Source organism: Schistocerca gregaria, chromosome 2 (assembly GCF_023897955.1).
Source record: "Schistocerca gregaria isolate iqSchGreg1 chromosome 2, iqSchGreg1.2, whole genome shotgun sequence".
Lineage (NCBI taxonomy): Eukaryota > Metazoa > Arthropoda > Insecta > Orthoptera > Acrididae > Schistocerca > Schistocerca gregaria.
In genome coordinates this window covers 302,081,895-302,097,783 of record NC_064921.1, presented here as the reverse complement: position 1 = coordinate 302,097,783, position 15,889 = coordinate 302,081,895, and the positions used below count along the sequence as shown (strand labels likewise).

Genomic DNA, 15,889 nt, shown 5'->3' with positions numbered 1-15,889 from the left:
ACTGTTCTGATTTGCAGATTCAATAGTTAGTTTTAAATTACGATGCTTGGTTACACAGGTACTTGTATTTATACAGCATTTTGCACATGGAGGACCCACTTGTTTTTGGATTTATTGCCCTGGTAGTGACAGTAAATCTTCGGATTAGGGCTGAATGATGACGAAAACAAAAAGCCAGACATTGATTTTGATCCTGGCTGAAAAGAAGGGACAAAGACAGGGGATTATATTGACTGCTTATGAAAGAACTGACGCTCGAAGATCTGCATGAATTTCGGAGCTTTGTGAGGATGGACATGGCCTGTTTCGAGAAGCTGCCGTCTTTTACAGAAGATGGAATTAGCAAGTCTGCCACAGTCATGAGGGAGGCTGTCTCATATTCTCGAAAGTAAGAATTAAGTCATGTGTTTATATGTTTTGTGATTATACCAGCCTAGATCATGAATAAAATACCGGTAAATGCCCTGTTATGTTGCAGGTTGAATGTAACCGTACATTTCCTGGCAACTGGGGAATCCTTTAAGTCTGGCTTTTAGCCACAGAATAACAAAGCCTGCCATTTCAAAAGTTGTTGTGGATATATGCACTTCAAAAGGGACCGATACTTAAAGATGCACTTGTGTTTTTTCCACATTTTGACTATATATATGTGCTACTCAGAGTCTTGCAGTCCTCATCTGTTGTACTGGGCAAAACTGCAAGGACTTTCTCCCTTTCACAGCCAGTTTCTCTTTTCTGGCATGCTGAAATCAAGCAAGAGATGCAGTCAAATCAAACATGAACTTTCGTAAACTAAGGCATTGCTATACAAATCGAAAATACACCGTATAACGTTTTATCCATATTACGCAGAAAAAAAAAATTCCCAACTGCCTTATAATGATACAGTGGGTCATACATACATTTCCTCACTATATGCCTGATTTAAGCCTCTTAACGCCTTTTTGCTCTATTTCATTTCTAGAATACGAAGCTGTAAATAGAAAAAAATCCTTTCACAAACAGCTTGTACTGATCTGATTTGATTTGATTTTGACAGGGAAGCTTAAACAGCTTTGGTCTAAACCACCACTGCCCACACCGAAACCAAGTTAATTGTGCAGTATTTCACCCTGTATATCTAGTAAAGCCAACCAATGCCCTTAAATAGTGGAAGGAGCCCCTTTACCAGTTTTTTGTTATGCACAATTTCATCAGGTGTAGTTGTCACAAAGATTCTCTGTCTTTTGTTCTCCAGTGCCATTCATTCAAAGATTAGGTGTGATGCAGTTTCTTCACCCTCATCACAGAACCTACATTTAGGGTCTTCTTCCGTTATACCCATTGTGTCTAGGTGTTTTTTGAAATTCCCATGGCTGGTCATCAGTCCAGTCATGAGTTAATCTCTTTCCTGTTCGATCTTAGGATTACAGAGCTTCTTTTAAAACACGGCTCAGGCATCGTGTTTTTGTTGATGGACCTTGGTCCAATATTCTATGTGCTGTTTCCTAAGCCAGTTCTGTAGTTGTAGCCTTGGTGATTGTCAGGACAGGTTCCGGTCCAATAAATGGACTTGTTGTCCCCATCCTGGCCAATCTGTCGGCTTTTTCATTGTCACAGATCCCTGAGTGGCCAGGGACCCACACTAGGATTACCTTATTGCTTCCCCCTAGCTCCACCAGAGCCCTGTGGCATTCTGCCACAATCTTAGATCTCGTTGCAGGAGCTGCCAGTGATTTCAGTGCTGTCGGGCTGTCTGAATAGATGTAGATGCTGCGGTCCTTGTAGCACCTATGCATATTCTCCTCTACACATGCCCTGATTGTAGTAATTTCAGCTTGGCATACTCAGGCCAGTTTTCCTAGAGAGATGGTGCCCTCCAGTCTTGGCTGAACCCCGTATACCTCTGCCTCAACGCCTTGGTCTGATTTCGGCCCATTGGTGAACCAAACAATCTCCCCCATATGGTGTTGAATGGTTTTTTCCCACTGCTCCCTGCTTCCAAATTATATATTGTAAGGCTTGTTGAAGCAGTTGGGAGTTATTATATAGTCAGCCGGTATTTCCCAGCCATTCCTATGTTTACCTCACTCACTATGTTAGTGTGTGATTCTGGATATCCTGATAAGATCCAATATTTTCCAGTTTTAAGTCTGTATGCTCCAGCTGCTGCCTCCATCTTGACCCAAAAGTGTAGTGGAGGCATGTCCAGCATGGCTTCCATCCCAGCAGTTGGTGTGCTTCTAATTCTGCCTGTTATGGCTAAGCAGGCCAGTCTCTGCACCTTACCAAGCTCCTTAGCTGCAACCTGCTGTTCTACCTTCTTCCACCACACTACGGCCCCCTGGGAAATCATAGGTCCAGCCGCTGCGGTGTATATCCAGAGCATACCTCTGGGGCTTAGGCCTCAGTTTTTACCACAAGCCCTTCTGGTACTCACTAGAGTACCTTTCACCTTGGAGCAGATGTTCTTAATGGAAGGTGTCCATGTTATTTTCTTATCTAAGGTTACCCCTAGATATTTCACTATCCCCTTAACAGGTAGAGTTTTGTTGAAGAGCTTTAGATTCCAATTTGAGTGTTGGATATGCCTCTTTGTGAATGGCACCACAACAGTCTTCTTGGGATTAACCCTTAGATCCTGTGTAATGCACCAGTCTAACACAAGTCCAATGCACCTTGTGCCATATTTCTAACTCTGTCAGTAAATTTGCCAAGTATTACTATGACAAGGTTAACTGTGTGTCCTTGGCAAAAGCATTGTCTGGAATTTAGTTCCTCAATGAGTTCGTTCACCACTAGATTCCACAATAAAAGGGACAGAACTCCTCCTTGTGGGCAACCTCTAGTGGTGTTAATTACCAACTTTTTGTTCATCATGGTAGCCTCTGCCTTCCTTCCACTAACATGGCCCTGGACCACCTACACATAGTGATCCCTAGGTCATGCACCTCTGCTGCCATTACCATTGAATTGAACTGAATTGAATTGAAGGTCGTGTTACTGAAGGCCCTCTCAGAAAGATGCAGAGGGCTGTTTCTTGGAAGTGAAGTGCTTTCTCCACCCTCCCAGTGAATTGATGGAGAGCTGTCTCACTTTACCTGATTGATATGTGTGTTGGTTTGAATGTAAAGGGGTCCTAATTAGCCTCCTCTCCCCAACATATACATTAACCATTTTTCCAGTGTTTTGAGAATGGAGGAGGACAGACTGGTTGGTCTCATATCCTTGGAGTTGGTATGATTAATTCTCCCTGGCTTTGGAATGAAGGTAACCTTCACTGCCCCCCCCCCCCCCCAAAGCATTGGGATTGATTCCTACTATTAGCCTAGCCCTAAATAACCTGCATAGGACTCATGAGATTCTCTCCTGCCTGTTGCAGGAGAGCAGGAAAGATTCCATCTGGACCAGATGACTTGAATGGTTGGAATGTTCCCACCACTCGTTGGATTTTATTGAAGTCCACACATTCCTTGGCAAATTCCCAGTCCTCTCTTCGAGTGTCTTGAGAATCATTGTCCCTCTGGGATCACATTCTGGTCTGTGTTGTCCAGCAGAGCATATTGAGGAAAGTGAGTTTTGAGGAGCAGTTCCAATGTCTCAAGTGCTGTCTTTGTGTATTCCCCATCCTCCTTCGTCAACATACTTCCTGGATTGTTTTGTACTTTAGTGAGGATTCTGTGAAGTCTGGCTTGAGCAGCCATGCTCTCCACTTCCTCACAGAATGCCTTCCAGTATGCCTCATTTTCTTGTCTTATTGCAAGGTTGTACTTGACAAGGGCCTCACAATATTTTGCCCATTGTCTTTTACGTCTCGCAAGATTAGAAAGTCATCGTACCTGATTTCTTTGTGTTCCCAAGTTATTATTCCACCAAGGCACACTCCTATTTGTGCACTTCTTTGTGATTGTGCAGTTTTCCTGATATGAGGTCACTGTGGCAGAGGTAACAGCCTCTGCTACTTCCTCAAACTCTACTGGATTCCTTACCGAACTTTTAATTTCCAAAAAAGCTTAAGTCAAGGCCCCTCCTAAATATCTCCCAGTTTTTTTCCTGAGGTTCCAATTGGTCATGGTCTGTTTGATTCCCATTTCAACCTTGAATTTAATGTACATGTGGTCCGATGAGGATGGCTCTAATGCCACATGCCATTGCTTGACATATCTGCCTATCATCATGGAACCGATGGTTATGTCAATTACTTCTTACCTTCTGGTATTCCTGAACGTAGATTCAGTGCCCCTATTCAGGACCTCCAAGTTGCTAGCTAAGGGAAATTCAAGAAGGAACTCACCTCTGCTGTTGGTGTCCTTGCTGCCCCACATTGGGCTGTGCTACCGTCTTGACCAGTAGCTTCGCATCCTCCTACAGGGGTATCATGGGCACTTTGTCCTTAAGCCATTCCACCGTGTGCATGCCCTCACAGACAAAAATGAGGGCACCACGATCTAGATAGATCCTCTTGAAGTTGAGTCCTGGATCAGTCCCCCCCTCCCTCCTCCCACAGTCTTTTCAAAGAGGGCCATCTATACAAGTTCCTCCTGCTGTCAGGTGATGGCTACAAGTGGATAGCCTTCCTGGATAACTGCCATCTTAAAACCCAAGACTTCAGTACTATAGGTCTATTTCCCTATTTCTTGCCTCTGCTTTTTCTGGGCACCCTTTCCGAGGGAGGAGGGGTCTTAGATTCCTCCCTTATCCTCTTGCTGCTTGTCTTCGACGTTGTGGGGGTCTGCATGTCCCCTTCAACCTGAGATAGTTTTCTCTTGGGGGTCTTAGGCTCGAGCACTTTTAATTCCCTCCACTTGTCTTTGGTAAGCCATTCTTTCCCTTCCTTTTGTCTCTGTTCCCTGAAGAGTTTCCTCCTCTGGGCCCCAGACAAGGCTTTAATCTTTATCTGGTCCAACTTCTTGGTTACAGTTCCCACATCTGATTCAAGTCTAGATCCTGATTCAGTTGTGTGAATGCCTTCCATCAGTCTTGGCCCTAATGTTAGGGAACTGAGGTCTCAGTTTGCCCCTCAGTTTGTTTTAATTTATTTCTTTAGTTCTGTCCATCTTCGTCTCACAAGATTTGGGGATCTACACGGTCCACACCACAGATACCCCACACAGTGTAAGGCTGCTTACTGAAGGAGGTCACCCGGTATCACTGATGCTCCATTTGTGATACATCTTCCCATGTGCCATGCACCCCTCGACACAGATCGCATCGCCTTGGGTTGGGAAAGGGAATTGGGTAAGGAGTAGGAGTGGATAGGATGTTGTGGGACACTCTTAGTCTGATACATCAGCTAAGGCCTTTCCAGCAGCAGGTCCTTTACCTTCGGCGTATACCTAAACTTCATGTGGATACATAAGCCTCTCCACCTGCACAGACAGTGCTTCGTCAATGTGGTGTCCCCCATAGAGGAACAGCTACTGTAAAAGTGTCTACTGCAAAAAAAGTTTCTTTTGTGCATTTATGAAACATGCATGTTGAAAAAAATTGCAGAAGATCCGCAACACTAAAATCTGAAATTAGCCACTAGCTGCCTAACAATAGCCAAACAACAAGCAGAACTCACTGTGGTACACCCTTCTGCGCATGTGCGAATTATTGCTACTTACTGCGCATGCACGGATTGACGGTAGTTTAGAACTGTTTTCTATTCTGGCGCACGGATCATGTGTCTGCTAAATTTCATAGTTTCACCCATTCTACCACTAGATGGCTGTCGCACTAGACCAGTACCATTCATGGCGGATTGTTGTGTAAAGCCCGCTTTAGAAATCCTCCTGCCCCCCACCCCAAACAACTAATTAATGGCCTTAGACTTCTCCTTTTGGTAATACTTATATTAATACTGTTGTTTCTTAAGACAATTTTCCTCATACTTCTGTAGTTTGTCTGTGTTGGTAGTCCCAGATTGTAGAGAATGAACTTTGCCTCTATAATTATAGTTTGATGTGGATAGTGGTTATATAATGAGCAAGTATACGTTTGTTGGAATGTGGAAGGTTTTATCTGTTACTAATTGTAATCTAAGTCATTTGTTTTGCTTGCAGGAAGTAAATGAAGTTGTTCAGAAAGTCTATGGTGGAGAGAAGCCTGTTCCTCTGTGGCTTGAAGGAAGCGAAGAGACAAATTCTTCATCTCTTAAAAGAATACTCTTCTCTTTAGTGATCAGGATAAAAGTAAGAAACAAAATCTGCCTTTCTTCCCTGTTTATTAAATATATTGATTATTGTAACCATTCTGTGAATATATATTTGACAGTATTACAATCAAAACATAACTTAAAAACAAATTATTTTATTTCATTTTGTTTGCTTGTATGTATGTACATGTGTATTTTCTCTCTTTTTGCATTCCCCATTTTTCTTTCTTCCTGTTTCTTCCCATAGCGAGGGCACACAGTGGCTAAGATGTTGGACTAAGATTTGGAAGAAACAGTTCCTGTCCCTATAGAGATATAGGTTCTGTTATTTCCCTTAATGATATCAGACATATACCAAAATAATAACTGAAACAAGGCCATATACAGTTTTGTGCCCAATCGTTGACCATTTGAGGTTCTAATCCATCTTAAATCTTATTATTATTGACAGTATACTATTTTCCTCAAATTTATAGATAAAATAAATTGTTAATTTACATTCACCTTTAATTTTTCTTCAACACATCTTTTACTTAAGATCTTCTAGGTCAACAGTTTATTGGAACTTACATAAACAACTTTTTACGGATATTCGTTCTAAGAAATCCTACAGATCTTTCGTAAGGAAATTTATGTTTTATTTTCTCTGTGTGCATTTCATTATTGATGTCTTAATAAAAAAAACAAAGAGACTTGCATTATTTTCTCACCTATTTCTTTAATCTATTACAGCGTATTCAGTTAACAGCAACTACACCAACTAACTCTGCTGTTCGCCTTGAGACAGGAGCTGTGGAATTCCAACTGTCTAACAGAGTACAAAATGTCTCGGGTGCTGCTCAACCAAATCCTTACATGAAAATATTTGGAAAGGCACAGGTTGATGTCAATTTGAGTCTAGGGCAGCTTCTGAAAAATGTCATGTTTGAAGAAGCAGAACCCGAATTTCAACAGTATGCCTTCTTCAAGACAAGAATAGGTACACCATTTCATATAAATAAGATCTTAACCTTTTATCATGTACTAAAATGAGGATCATCCTACCAGAAATCATTGCTACCCTCCCAAAGTGACAGACTGGCACCCATCTAATCAGTGAAATATTCTTGTCCTCCCTTATGCTAGTCCTTCTTTCAGCTTTCAATGGCTGCTTCATAACTCTGACATCTAGATCACTGTCGCCCCCCCCCCCCCCCCCCTCAATTCCAGATTTTCTGAATCTGGCATCAGGCAGCAGAGACAGTGATCCTCTGGATTAGGTAGTGGAGTACTGTCCTTGGATCACATCCTTCACACTTGATGTACACTTACACTTTCTTCTCTGCCATCTCCCTCTTCCCCTGTTGTAACCTCCCTTCCCCCTTTTCTCATTCTCATCTCATTCCTCCATTACATAATATGCCACTTCAAACTTCCCCTTGCCTGCACTGATGAATGCATCATTCCTGCCATGTTGTCACGCAGCCTCTTCCTCCAAGCTATCATCCTCCCTCCTGGTTGCCCAGCTGCTCTCACCCACTCCATCCAACATAGCCCCTTGCCCCAGTCAGTCAGCAGCACTGTACCATTGTAGTCGGGTGTGACATTCTTGCCATACATGTGTATGTGAGTGTGCCTTTTGTTACTTTGCTCTGAAGAAGAACGTTGTTAAAAAATTCAGCAACGTTTTCAGTCTTGTTTAAGTGCCTACAGATTCTCAGTGCCTCAGTTGTATGGTGAGTGATAACCTTTACTACTTCCATTACTTTTATTGCACCCAATACTTTCCAGTATCATACAAAATTCTAGGGATTATTAGAAATTATGAGAAATATTTTATGGTCATTGATAGTCACCTTTGTATCCCTGAATAAGCTGTAACAATTATTTCTGAAAGAGGAGTCCTTTGAGTTGAACTTACAGGCCACACATGTTTGAAACTTGACAGGGAATGTATTTCTTTTCAAACTTTTTGAGATATCTGTGGGGTAAGGAAAGTTCTGGTAGAATGTCAAAGGAGACCACTCATCCAATAGAAGAAGCTTGAGGCATCAACAGGCACACAAAAAAGAATGAAAACTTTGTTAGCTTTCGGACGAATCCTTTATCAAGGGAGAGACATACATATGCATCCACATGGTCGTCCCCCCCCCCCCCCCCCCCCCACACACACACACACACGCTCTTCTCTAACATAGTGTGTTAAAGGATTCATCTAAAAGCTAGGACATGTTTCACCCTTTTTTATGTGCCTGTTGGCAACTTAACACTTCTACTATTTGGTGACTGGTCTCCTTTGCTCCTAATTATTTGCTTTTTAAGATGTCTCTTTATCAAGAAAGAGAGTCCCTAAAATGTTTGAAGCATTAAAGATATAAGAATTAATATTTGTGTTTATTGTAATATAAGATTTATTTGTTCAGAGTGTCTTTAGGTATTATATTATGATGTTATGTATTTATAGAGCCCTAAATTGTTACACATCTTTGTACAGCAATCTTTGTACAGCTATGAATTTTTGCTGCAGTTACAGAGACTACCAATTTAGTATTAAGTTGTCTTACAGTGGCCTGAGTCACTATTTTTGTAAAAATATCCAAAACAGTCTTCTTTTCTTATTTTATTCTGTTTTTGTCTTAGTTTTGATATTTATCAGCATTACTTCTTAACTTGAAGGCTTTTGTATTTCTTGTGCTTAAAATTTTCCTTGTAATTCTTCTCCCTAATACCCATTGCCATTTTGTAATGTGTTTTTTTTATATTATTGCAAATGTTCTTTGCTATTCCAGATATTCCTTCTGTTTTACTGTATCCATCTATCCCTGACAGATTTTACTAACCCATTGTCTTAAATTGTTTCTTGTAGATGCTACTCTTGAATTTTTAACCTTTTGTATTTGACCTTTGAATCTTACTAAAAATTATGGCGCACCTTTATGTTAGGAAAAATTTTGTCAGTTTTTGCTGTGGAGATCTTTAAACCTGCTTAACTGGCTATCTGTTCCAGGAGACTGACATGTATTTCTATATCTGCTATATTTTCAGGCGCTACAACGGGTTATCACTGTTATTACTGTTTATGTATTCCACCTCTCCTTCTTCTTTTCTTCTTCTTATTTTGTTTCAGTTTAGCTGTGAAATGTTCATATTATGTCTCTCTCTGTTTTCATCATGTCCTCTCTTATAACTAATTGAACCTTTCCTGATTTGTCCTACAATGTGCAATTTCTCTGAAATCAAGTTAGGTCTGATTGGATTTCACAGCTGCATCTCTCATATTGTTTCTGAGCATTGTCTTAAATTTTCTTTCACAAATTTGTGCTCTTTCAAAACAAAATGAAACAAAACAAAAATACTTCTTGCACAAATAATGCAATATGTGGCTTAGCGTTTTAATACATACTATTATACACCTGATTATTAATAAATCAAATCCCCATGTACAAAATAGGTTCAAATGGCTGATTACTTTACAAGTGAGTCAGTGTGTTCAATATTTGCCTTTAGGTATGTAAGTGATGAAAAGTTTAGGAAAGGTTTGAAATTATGCTTGAAGTTTGTTTGAAGTACTAAGTGCTCTCATGAGTATAGTCTGGCAATTTGTGCTCCATTTTAAGTAAAAGTTAGTTTTAACACTTCTCAATGTTTATGGTGTCACATTTCCTTAACTCTGTGTTGTACGGCGGTATAATTTTGCAGGTACATTTAGAGGTATATATGGATACTCTCTGAAAACTGTGTTTCAAACAAATTTAGTAGCAAAGAAGAAATAAATTAAAACATCATGCTGAAGTTTGACTGCAGGGATAGCAAAAAGTAGTAAATTACAAACTTTTTTCCTGTTATCATTTTTTGGGGTTGTCAGCATGGGAAAGTTTCATAAAGGTTTCAAATTGTGTGTAAAGTTTGTTGGAAATCGCTAAGTGCTCTCACAGGATGAACAAAAGCCGGGTATTTGCACTCTTGTCAGTTACACTGCCTCAAGACAGACACACATTTTCTAACTGTAATACTTTTCTTATTACATCAAATTTTTAACATAAAATTATACCTGTTAATGAGTAGAGTATGACAGTATTTTAAATTTTTAAATTTGGTTGATAATGGTGTAAAATATTGAAAATCGGATTTGTATTCTTCCTGTGCTGCAACTGATGCCAGGTGCTATGATTGTGTATAGTAATATAGATCTGATTTTCAGCTTAAAACTCTGTCCTTGTGCTGTGACAAGTTTTGTAGATTTCTATCAAGTCAGTGGTAGTGCATCAGCAGTTTAGTGTAGATGTGGTCATGTATTTTGTGGGAACATAGTGTCTGTGGTCTTACGCGAAAATGATTAAACTTGGTCATGAATCCCGTGGGAATATATTGTGTCTGACCTTACACAATATCTATCCATACAACAAATATTTTCAGTTAATGTTGATCACCCATCAGAGTACATCTGTGTTCATCCATCCATCCATCCATCCATCCATCCATCCATCCATCATGTTCCATGGAGTCTATTGAAAAAGATAACATTCAGGGGTGTAGTATGAGTCAAGTTATGTATTAATAAAAGACAAACAAATCACAGAATCTTAGTCTCTACACTGTATTAATAATAAATGGCCACTGAACTTCGTAATGCTATTTGTGATTATGGCAACTAAATTTAATCAAGTAAATTAAAAAGAAAGCCTACTTGCCATGTAGCTAACAGAACATTTCTGTCTTTGAATCTAGATACTCAGATAACTTCTAGGCATAGTGACTAATTATTGTTAATAGAATGCGGTGAAATTATTAAAGTTGGACAAAGCTCCAAGACCCGATGGAATACCCATCAGATTCTGTGCCGAATTTGTGTTTGAGTTAGCCCTTCTTTTCATTACTACCTATCATAGATTCCTCAAACAAAAAATGCTGCCCTGTAGTTGGAAGAACAGCTCATGCCTGTTGTCAGGTAGGTGGTAGAAGTAATTCACAAAACTACTGTCCTTGACACTGATTTGTTGTAAACTCCTAGAACATATTCTGTCCTCAAACATAATGAGGTCTATCAAACAGAATGGATTTTGAAAACGTCAGTCACATGAAACACAACTTACGTCCTTCTCACAAGACATGCTGAAGGCATTGTGTCAAGGCAGTCAGTTAAAAAAGCATTTGACTTAGTGCCACATCTAAGCTTCTATCAAAACAAAATTTGTGACTGTATTGAGGATTCCTTGTTATTTTGGATGAGCAGTCATCATTAAGTGTAGAAATAACTTTGAATTTGCTCCAGGGAAGTGTGTAACCTTTTTTATATTACTATCCGTGACTCAGTACTTCAACTAATTTGTAAGCTGAAGAGACCAGAATGATAAAGTTAAAGTACCTGATTAACACATTGTTTGAAACGTACTGGTGGTTGACAGAAAAATTCATTTGTTTATATTTTGCAACATGTGACCTGCTTGTTCAGTTGTTTACGTATAGGATTAATAAACCAAGCAGATAATTGCCTTGGTGAAAAATTTGCTCCGTGTTTTCGATACCATGCTAAACCATTTGCTCTCTGCTATTGCATTGGTGCACGAAATGGAGAAAGATGAGATAACTAAAGCCTTTCAAAAGTGCTATGATAATAAAATCAGACTTCTTGATTAACAGTTGCTTTATCTTTTTTATGTCTTTGTTTTTGTCTGGAGTTCATTTTTAATGTACTCTCTGTAAAGATAAAGTGACTATCATGTATTCATGATACGTAGCTAAAGTAATTTAACCACCTAAAGAATATAATATATGATTATAAATTGTGATCTTATCGTGTAACAACACAATTTATCATACTTGCAGGCCTGAGGAATGCATTCCAGGATGAAATGGTTCAAGGGGAAGACAAGGAGATGGTACTGATCACCCTTAGACGACCACTTATCTACATTCAGCCTATAGCTGTGGATAAAGCAATTCTTGTATGGCTGAATTATAAAAATGCTTACGAATACTGGAATGAACAGAGGTCAAATCTTAACAAGGAAGTACTTACAGCCACACAGCAGGTGCGCATTTACAGAATAGCAGTTTATCATAACAACCATGTAGTATTGATCTTAGACAACGATTTAGTCTTGACATTTAAACTGGACATTTCCAGATTGTTACTGCACGTATACTTCAAAATTTGTTGCTCTCTTTTCATGTTTAGAAGCTGCAAGGTAAGGTGCATGTATTCATTTGCTTCTACATAGTGCAGTAATAGGTGAGCTTTCTATACAATGAGACTAAAAAGAAATCATATAATTAATATTATTTATAGAATATTACCAGTAATGTGTACACTTGGGCAATTCTAATGTACTTAAAAATTCATCGTTGTCTGAAAATGGTTAAGGTATAGTTTTTAAATTACTAAGTCACTCAGCAAATTAAAAAAATAAAATAAAAAGTTGTTTGACAAATTGTTTGATCATGTATTATGTATGACCTTAAAGTGTTCGCATTATATCAACTTTTGAACTTTAATTAGCAGATGAATGAATACTTTTCTTTGTTATAAGACGCTAGGTCCCACAACTGAATTCTGCTTTGAATTACACTACATGTATCTTAAATTATAAACCATTCAACTGGTGACACCAGAACATCGAGCACACGTGTCATTGTGTTTATGCCCTTTTTATTTTTTAAACACATTCCTACAAATATTATCTTTAGGAATTGGGCTTTGCCAGATCATTTGCAATACCAGTAACGGAAAGCAGAGTACATTTTCAGCAATTATATACAGAAAGTAAAGCTGCTTCAAATTGTCTCCGATGAAATAGTTCATCTGGATGCTGTTCACCACAAAAGAGCATTTATTAAGTAATTTCACAATTTGAGGCAGAATTTTCATCTATATTTGTGTTTATTGCAAATTTCTCAAATCCTTAAAAATAACTGTAACATGCTTAGTCTGTCACATCTGTGTGTATACATGCTATTGTGACCAGTCAAATCGAGGTTTATCCCTTGCCTTCTCAATGAGTCTCTGCCATTTTATGCAACAAATATAATGCTTGTATGCCTGCCTTTTAACTCCTTTTCCAACTGTATTTCAGCCATAAATGCCCATAGCAATACCCAGCCTCATGTAAATTCTCCATTTAAAATGGACTCCCATTCTCTGTGAAATTTTTACCCGCTCAGGATGTGGTCTTCTTACAACAGTGAAGGTCCTACCCATGACTGTTGTCTCAAGTTGGTATCTTTGAAATTTCAGGTCATGAAGTGTGTCTAACATGTTTTTGAAGCTTTGTAGCAAGTGTGTCTTTCATGCAGTGGGTCATACCAACAGATTAAAATACTCGGAAGTAAGATTGCTCTATAGAATAAAAGGCAATAAACATTGAGCTATATCCTCTCATGGATATTCTCAAAAATATTTAAAAATATTGAATGTTTAAGAGTGGTCATTCTACAGAAGTTTCTAACTGATTTACAGTAATTTGAGGAGTCAGCAGACAGTTGTGGCAGCAGCCACAGCTGGAACATGACCAGGTAGACAGAATCTGTCACCAACTGCTCAATGAAGAAAAAAGTGCCATACACCTTTGTCTTCAATATGGCACAGAAGACATTCACTTCTCTGAATCCCTTTCCGACCACACACATACACATTGTGACAATTTACATTTTCCAGCAGATGGAAAGTCATCTCATTACTGAATATTATTGTCTTCACAGAGTCATAATTATCTTCTGTAGCTTGCTGCACTTAGGCACAAAACTCAAGTTGATGGGCATAATCATTTGGAGTCAGGTGTTGTAACAGTTATAAATGGTAGAGTTTGAAATGCAAACACTGCCACAAAACATTCCACACTTTTTTTGCAGAATGTCCAGTTGACAGCTTGCACGAACAGCTGATTTTTGTGGTCTGCACACAAAGCTCTGTTAGACGTTGTCGCCCCCATACTTTTTCCTTTACGGAAACAACCAGTATCACAAAACTAGGAAAAACAAACACAAAATGCTCTGGTGACCAGTTGCAGGTTTTCGTATTTGCATATGCTTCCTGAATGCATGTAACTGATGGAACACTTCACATATTCTAACACAAAAATCCCTTCACCTGATCTTGTAGAGAACTGTCAGAGGCCTGCTATCTAGAGCGCACATGAGCCCCGAGATGGACTTTTTAAACTAGATGAATGTATCTTTCTTTTCATGTATCGCCCCTCTTTGTACATTGTACACTTGTCAATAAACAGTGCTTTGAAACACTGTATATCTTGTGACAAGGAGCAGGTCAGACAAAGTTAGTAAGTAGGTATTATACTTCATTAGAGATAGAGCTACAGTCTCTATTCATGTTGCTCTCACTTGTTTGTTTCTTTGTTTAGAACATATGTTGCTTAACTGGTAAGTTTTATCTTGGTGCAAACAATGTGTAATGCTTGGCTGTTGTTTTCAGGTTTTTGAAAAAGTGCCTTTTGGACAATTGACAAGTCAGCTAAGCACTCCGCATTTGGGCACACTATTTCTACAACTAACTGTTGATGACATGGGTATTTGCCTGCCATTAAATCCATTACCTTTGGTAAGTAAACTTTAGTTCAAAGAAAAGAGTCATTGTGTTGTGCCTATAATTTCGGGATGTACGTGTCCCAGGAAAAACCAGGTAATTTTTTTGTGTGGGAGAAATCTGGGAAAAGCTCACGAATTTTTTAGAATTTTTCATTGTTTTAGTTTTCAGATGAACTGTTGTAATTTTGATGGTAATTTTGACTAGTAAGAATTTATACTCTAAAAAAGAATATTACTTTGATCCACTACTGCAGAATAATACTGCAGCAATAAAACATAATCAATGGAATAATACCAAGATAAATATTCAGCTGCTGCAATTTAAGCTGACACTCTTAGCACCCCGCCTAACCACACCTTGAGAAAAACAGCAAAAAATTTCTGGCGACCTATATTAAATGTGAGAGCTTAACTTTTCTTATGGTTATACTATATGTGTATTAATTTAAACCATTAACTTTTTATGTTTGTATGTATGTGCTAATTAATGATGATGATGATGATGATGTAATTGGCTGACTGCATAATATGTCCTATGCTTTGAATATCTGCTGTTATTGGCTGGTGAGGTCATGCAACATGAGCTATGATTGGCTGATAAAAGCAAGTTTCAGTCACGATTTCAGTACCTTGGAAAACACCATGCTGTAACAGGTGGAATTCGTGATTATTCTTTCGTAAAACAAAAATGTTGACGCACATCAGTGATGTTCAAAAATGCATTCTTTTTTTGCTGGGTAGCATTTCCTAAAATGCTTACCCATGTACTGTTAAAATAGAGACCTATTTACTAAGAGACATTGCTGCTTGTCACACAGGCAACAGAAATCCTTAACCCTGTGCCAGGCACGCTTAAGATTGTTGCGTCAGCGGGCGCGAGCGGCACTCAGTGCCGCCTACATTTAAATACATAAAAAAGCAGTTTTTTTTTAATTTTTAGGTGGAATTAATTATTTGTTGTTTATAACATCATTCTTAACAGCAACTTTTAATATGATCTGTATACATACATCCAAAGTGCATGGGAAAATTAAAATTGTTACAGAATATCTGACCGGATATTTCCTAAGCACTACTTTAATAACAAATTCTAAATAAATTATAACCACAGATGTGATTTGATTGTTTACCATTGTTAAAGCAAGTTTTCTGAAAATGTGTAATATGTATAAAAACTTTGTAGTAATAATAAAGAATAATTCAGTCAGTAAATACGTATCAAGAATCACACACTCTCTTCCTCCGGAGAAG

At 38.6% G+C, this 15,889-nt stretch overlaps 1 protein-coding gene across 12 annotated transcripts in view; it reads left to right on the top strand.

Moving 5' to 3' along the window:
- LOC126336925 (transmembrane protein KIAA1109 homolog) overlaps nt 1–15,889 on the top strand; it is a 468,521-nt gene that overhangs the window by 343,994 nt on the left and 108,638 nt on the right. For all 12 annotated transcript variants that reach the window (XM_050001082.1, XM_050001080.1, XM_050001090.1 and 9 more), the window contains 4 exons: nt 6,027–6,155; nt 6,851–7,097; nt 11,924–12,129; nt 14,526–14,651. In XM_050001082.1, coding sequence (XP_049857039.1) covers nt 6,027–6,155; nt 6,851–7,097; nt 11,924–12,129; nt 14,526–14,651 — 708 coding nt within the window. The remainder of the gene's footprint in view (nt 1–6,026; nt 6,156–6,850; nt 7,098–11,923; nt 12,130–14,525; nt 14,652–15,889) is intronic.